The sequence below is a fragment of the Arachis ipaensis genome, chromosome B01 (assembly GCF_000816755.2).
Source record: "Arachis ipaensis cultivar K30076 chromosome B01, Araip1.1, whole genome shotgun sequence".
NCBI lineage: Eukaryota > Viridiplantae > Streptophyta > Magnoliopsida > Fabales > Fabaceae > Arachis > Arachis ipaensis.
In genome coordinates, this window is record NC_029785.2 from 10520424 (window position 1) to 10527005 (window position 6582).

The 6582-nt window shown below is 38.5% G+C and overlaps 1 protein-coding gene across 1 annotated transcript; it reads left to right on the forward strand.

Moving 5' to 3' along the window:
* LOC107616537 lies at positions 7 to 1019 on the forward strand. The gene is made up of 2 exons (XM_016318492.2): positions 7 to 477; positions 556 to 1019. The coding sequence occupies exons 1-2, from the start codon at positions 328 to 330 to the stop codon at positions 793 to 795; spliced, it is 390 nt and encodes a 129-aa protein (XP_016173978.1). The 5' UTR covers positions 7 to 327; the 3' UTR covers positions 796 to 1019.

Genomic DNA, 6582 nt, shown 5'->3' on the forward strand with positions numbered 1-6582 from the left:
TTGCACCATGATTAAAACCATGGTTTTTTTTAGGGGTAAGTACGATTTTGGTCTCTAAAGTTTAGTGTCAGAATCAAAATCGTCCCTCTTGTAATTTTGGATTTAGAATCGTCCTTAATGTTGCATTTGTATTTAACTTCGCCCTTAAAATCCTTTTCGGACATAAATGCCCTTTTCATCGTTAGGGTAGTTAGAAGAATAGTTATATAAAAATAAAGAGAATAGGAATATAAATGTATATGTTAACCCCAAAAAATAAGGGTAAGTTGTTTGAATTTGGAACTGCTGCCGACACCACCGTCGCCCACGTCGTGGAGGGAGAACGTCATGGCTGCCGAAAGCTCGATCTCGTCCCGAAGCAAATCTTCCTCGCATGGTACGTTGCTGCTCTGTTCCCATGGTGAGAGGCCGGTGCTGCGAACCTTGGGGACGAAGGAGAACTACGGACGCAGATTCTGGGGCTGTGTTAACTATGGGGTTTGTTTTTTTTTCTTTTCTTCTGAGTTGGGTTATTTGGGTTGAGGAGTGGAGAGTGAAGACGGTGATTATGTGTAGGTGCATGCAGGCTGCAACTTCTTTCATTGGGCAGAGCCAGAGACAGAGGTGGAAAACCCAGAAATTGCAAGGATGAAGAAGAAGGTTGCCTCCCTGAAATCAAGGACAAAAGCGGCAGAGTGGAAGTTAATGGTCGTTGCTCTGTTAGGGTTTGTTGGGTGGGCTGGGTTCCTGTATCTGCTGTTGCAGAATTTTTCTATGTCTAGGCCTAAGTGTGTAATTCCATTGAACCTGGTATGAAAAGGATGTTTGGGTATAATGCTGCTGTTGTTGTTGGTAAATTCTTTTAGGGTTGGTTTTGTTGAATGTGTTTTGGTGAAAAGTGTTTTGATGGTAAGTTATTAGGTGACAATGATGTACCTGGTATGAATGTGTTCTGTTGAATTGGTTCTCAACATGTATAAATGACAATTATGTATGCATGGTTGGTTGTTGTAATGTGACTTTGATTTCTGCTTGGTAAATACCTGTTTTTCATTACTGACTAATTTCCTAACAATATAACAAACTTGAATCAAAGACAACCTCAGCTGAATATGGTAAATGTCATAGTAACATACATAATAAAAAGTATTTCAGGCACAGAGGTAATCCCAAAAGGGTTGGCTGGTCCAATCCAGCAACTAAGTACAACACATAGATGCTCATAGGCAAAGTTCACAGAAACATAACCCAGCAAGAAGTAGCTAACAAGTCACACTGCACTTTCCCAGCAAAGTTCACAGAAACATAACTCAAAATAAGACAACATGCACAAAATACAATCATGACACAAAATACAACATAACCCAAAATAAAACATATCCCATTTATCTTTTCTTAAAGCATTCCCATTTTCTTAGAGGCAACTTTGCCATTAACTTCAGTTTCTTTGGAGAAATGTGAGGTGCTCCAGAGAGCCTGGCAGAGAAGTGACCAACAGGTTGGCTTGAAGATGTGATAAGGGTATGCTGAGATGAAGGAATAGTTCTGGTGGCTGGCTGTGATGAGGACGAAGGAGGTGCTGAACTTGTTGGGCTGGCAACCTTGTTGGGCTGTGGAGCAGGTTGGATTGAGGACTTGGGCTTAGTAGTTCCCTTGGGCCTGTCTCTAAGCCTTTTTCACTGTGCTGCATTGTTGGATTGGGCTGCAGAAGGTGGCTGAATTGCTGAAACAGCTTTTTTCTTGACAGATTGCTTGGGATTGGGCTGAGAAGAGGCAGTCTTCCTTCCTCCCTTGGCAGGTAGATGGTTTGATTTAGTACTTCCCTGCTGCTGCTTTCCTTTGTTCTTTGACTGCTGGGCCACACAAACATATACAATTTAATAATGGGATAGTAATAATATATAAGAGACCAATTAATAGAAGGAAGAAAAATTAAAAATCATACCAACTCCTCAATAGGTTTAGGGCATCTGCTTCTGTTGTGCTCAACAGATCCACACAGAGAACACCTTTGTTTCTCTCTCTTCCTTGATAGGTGAGTGCGGCTGTTCTGCTCTTCATCTCCAGCAGCTGCTCTCCTCTTTTTCACTGGCCTGTGACTAGGCCTTCGATAGGAGGGAGGCATAACATCAGGGTGTGTAGTTCTCTCCCAAAGATCTACTCCATTCAAGGGATGTATGATTGAGTCATAGCACCTCATGTAAGCTTCTTTCTTATAACACTAAGCCACAAAAGGTTCTAAGTCAAGTCCCTTGAATTTGATGCAACTGATAGCATGGACACAGGGTATGCCACTCATCTGCCAAATTCTACATGAACATTCATGGGATCCTAAGTCGACCGCAAACTTGTCTAATCCGTTCACCACTTCATACTTCGAAGCTGCAGACCAGTATGGCCGCCAATCCCCAACTGACCTAGATCTCTTCTCCAACCTAAATCTAATCCTAGGTAAGATTGTCCCTGAATAATTATGTGCAAGTTCCCTATTTTCTGTCCACCTAGTCATTAGTTTAACCCTGATTTCCTCTAACATTGTGACTATAGGCTTCTCTCTAGCATCAATAATAGCAGAATTAAAGCTCTCGAACATGTTATTAACCAATGTATCTACCTTAGAGTTATTGGTGAACCTAGATCTAAACCAATACCTAGGAGGGATAGCAATTAGGTACCTATAGGCATCCTGATTCACAGCTTTCACCTCAGCCATGTGCCTCTCCCAATCCCTCCAGTGAGTTGTCTTAGCACACTTCCACATCAGTTTCTTCAATTGTAATCCTAGAAACCTTTTTCTGAAGTTGCTGTACAAGTGTCTCACACAGAACCGATTATCCACACCAGGTATAACCTCCTCATATGCTGGCAACAAACTCTGCACGCATGAAATCAAGGAAATTGTAATTAGGGAGAATTGAATGGATGTCATTCATGCTATAAAATTAGTGAACTTTGCTTACTTTTTGTTGGTCAGACATGAAGGTAGATCTTCCCATTTTATCCAGCCCAACATCATATGCAAGATGACTTAGAAATCAACTCCATGAGTCCTTCGTCTCGGCCTCCACAACCGCATATGCAATCGGCAGCATTTGGTCATTGGGATCCACCCAATTGTAGTGAGCAGTTGTCCTCCCTGGGGTGTCTTCAAAAAGCAGCCATCTAGGCCAATGAAATCCCTGCAATGCTGAAAGCTCTGCTTGCATGCTTCCAAGCACACATAGATCCTCTGAAAGATGCAGTAAGTGATCCTGGATGATGCTGGTGCTTCACTGTCAAGATCTGGGGACCTCTGCACTTGTATGCGAACTGAGGATCCTGGATTTGCTCTCATCAGCTCCTGTCCATAATCATAAATTCTTTTATATTGCTCTCGGAAGGTTCCCTGAATTTGATCAAGTGCAATCTGCTTGGTCTTAGTGGCCAATGACTTAGTGACAGTCAAGTTCCATTTCTTCTGTGCCTTCGAAACCAACTCTCTTATTTTCACCTTCGAATTTGATTCAACCTTCTTCTTAAACGCCTTGCCGAGCCATTTCGAGTGTAAGATCCCCACCCTGTGTGCTTGTGTGCATGTGTGTGTCAAGTTCATGCTACGTAGCTGTCAAGTTTTCTCACCTCTGATTTTTGCAGCATACACCCAGAAAGGACAATCACTCGAACAAACAGCCCTAACTCTCTGCAAATCACACTTCCTAAACCTGATTGACCTTGTCGTATGCACAGCATAAGCAGTTACAGTGTCCTTGAACTCCTCCCGAGATGCATACACTGTGCCAACTTCCCATTTGTATTGACTCATATCTTTCTGAAGTTTGTGAACTGAAAATGTGAAACCCTCATGCTCTGAATCAGACCCATCAGCTCCAACCTGGTGATCGAAATCTAAGTCATCACTGTCTCCTCCTTCATCATTGTCAAACTGCTCAGTTGATCCAGCATTCTTTTTCACAGCCCTAGGTTTTTTACTCATCACATTCACATCTTAAAACCCACTTACTTCAGGATCAAGCTCATCATCACTATCAGTAAAGTGCACATCATCTTCACTATCGTCCTCTTCCCCAGATGGATTATACTCCAAATCGAGAATGTCATTGTCACTAGAGTTATCATACTCAAATTCAGATTGCTTTCGCCCCTCATCTACTCCACCATAGAGAACCAGCTCTTGCCCCTCACTAATGTCACCCATCCCATCTTTATCCCCAACATCAATGTAGCCATCATCAGGAAACATCTCTTCGTCTTAAACTTTATGGACAACATACAACTCTACATGGTCTCTCAACTCTGCTATTCGACACATCTCAATGGAATCCGCATCAGTTTTAAACAATTTCAGATTTTTCTCCATGTCTTCAGCAACTGGATCCTTGAACCACAACGATGGGATATTCTCCTCGACGTAACCAAGTTGCTTTAGCTCAGCATACGCTTCAAATACAGACCACCGATCACCATCAATCTCTTCTATCACCATAGTTTCTCCTCCCACATACTCTAATGGACCGTTCTTATACGTAAACCATCCTCCATGGTAGACCTTCACTTTAAAATAACCCATCGTCTTCTACCACACCCTGAAACAGAGTACAACAACACATAGACATTAATATAGAATATGAAACAGACGCACCTTCCTATTTCACACCGATGCTAATCCCTACTCTCCACACACATGGCCTCATTCCAACGATAAGCAGACCCCCAAACCCTAAGTAATCTAACCCGACACTATCCACTACAGCGAGAGCTACCATACTGAAAAGAAGGAAGAAAATCATACCTACTCAAACCCTATCAGTAATGCTTCAGCGACTCTTCACGTCCCTTCCTTCCAGTTCCTTGATCTCGCCTCCTCTCTTCAGTTTCAGTCCATCAACATCTACGGTCCTCTCCGATTCTGGGTTAGGGCACAATGTAATGGATTTGGTTTACGAAGCGTTGTGAATAAAAGGGTGCTGTAATAAACGTTAAGGGTTTCTCATCTAAGGAAAGAAATCAAGCGTTTCGCGCAAAATGAAAAGGGGTAGAATTGTCATTAAAAAAAAATTTAATTACAAAGGACGAAGTTAAATACAAATGCAACATTAAGGACAATTTTAAATCTAAAATTACAAGATGGACGATTTCGATTCTGGCACTAAACTTTAGGGACCAAAATCGTACTTACCCCTTTTTTTTACATTACATTTTATTATAATATATTAAAAAAAAAACTTTTGAATAACTATTTTTTTATTCCATCTCTTATTATGTTACCTAAGCTTAATTCATGGCTACCTTTTTCCATCATCTTAAGCTTTTGAGATGAGTGGTATCATAACACGGTATTAGAATTCTAGATCTAAAAGATCAAAATTTCGATTCTTAGTAAACTTTAAAATTATTAATATTATTTTCTCTCGTTTCGCTGTATACATAGATGTAACAGATTTTTAACTTTTTTTTGAGTTTTTTTCCATTTCAACATGAAGATATTATAACAGAAAGAATTGCAAGTCAGTGAAGACATCATTGTTCACTGTAAACACAAAAATATCCTATGTTCACCACGCGCCACGTCATCCACATCCACGTCGACGGCGGTGCGGAGCTTCCGTTGCCAGAGCTTCTCTAGTCTCTCGGTCAGTGCGGAGGTAGGTTAGAGCCTGTGACATCATCATTATCATCATCTTCATTATTGTTGATGCGTGTTATTATTATCATTATACTCTCAGATATTATTTGACAGTGTATGCGTAAATCAGAAATCAAAAAACAAAAAAGAAAATATTAACATAAATAAATTTGTAAATACTAAATTATTCTTAAAATATATTTATCTATGTTTCACTCGATTTTTGATATCTTTTTATAAAATGTTAAAATCGAGTTTGTATCAAGATATCAATTTAGGAGCAAATACAATTTTTTTGAAAAAGAGTGATGAGCTCAATTCAGAAATTACTTCATTTATTTATTTAAAAAAATCTCACACAAGCAACATTTTTGTTTAGAGAACTATTTAAATAAAAATATTTAAAACGTTTTTTTTAAAATATTTTTTAATAATTAAAGTAAATTAAATTTTGAATTAGTCTAAATTAATATTATTTTTTATAAAAAATGACTATAATACTCCTATTATAAAAAATAATTAAAATACTCTTTATATATCAAATTCTTTATAATCAGTGATCAAGTTGTGCAACAACTTGAACTACCTACGCTGCAAGTAGTAACTCCACCACCAATAATCACTTTGCATTAATTGTAGGATACCATGGTGTAGCATTATTATTATTATTGTTATTGCTGTTCGGATCCAATAATCCTACCTCATGAGGTTGAGATTCAATAGTGATTATAATATTAGAGCCGCCTGTGATATCATTTTTATTATTGTTGTTGTTATTATTATAATTACAGAAAATATGCTCAAAATCATCGCTTTTATTGCATTGTCAGATATTATTTGACATTGTATGTGTAAATGAGAAATGAAAAAACAAAAAGAAAATATTAACCTAAATAAATTGATAAATACTAAATTATTGTTAAAATATATTTATCTAAAAAAAAAGTATTTTACTTTTAGAGAGAGAAAAATAAAGAACA

What these genes read in the sequence shown, in the direction of transcription:
- LOC107616537 (XM_016318492.2), top strand. Translation starts at nt 328, where the DNA reads ATGGCTGCCGAAAGCTCGATCTCGTCCCGAAGCAAATCTTCCTCGCAT. An exon ending in GGGGCTGTGTTAACTATGGG is followed by an intron (nt 478 to 555) that starts GTTTGTTTTTTT and finishes GATTATGTGTAG; the next exon opens with GTGCATGCAGGCTGCAACTT.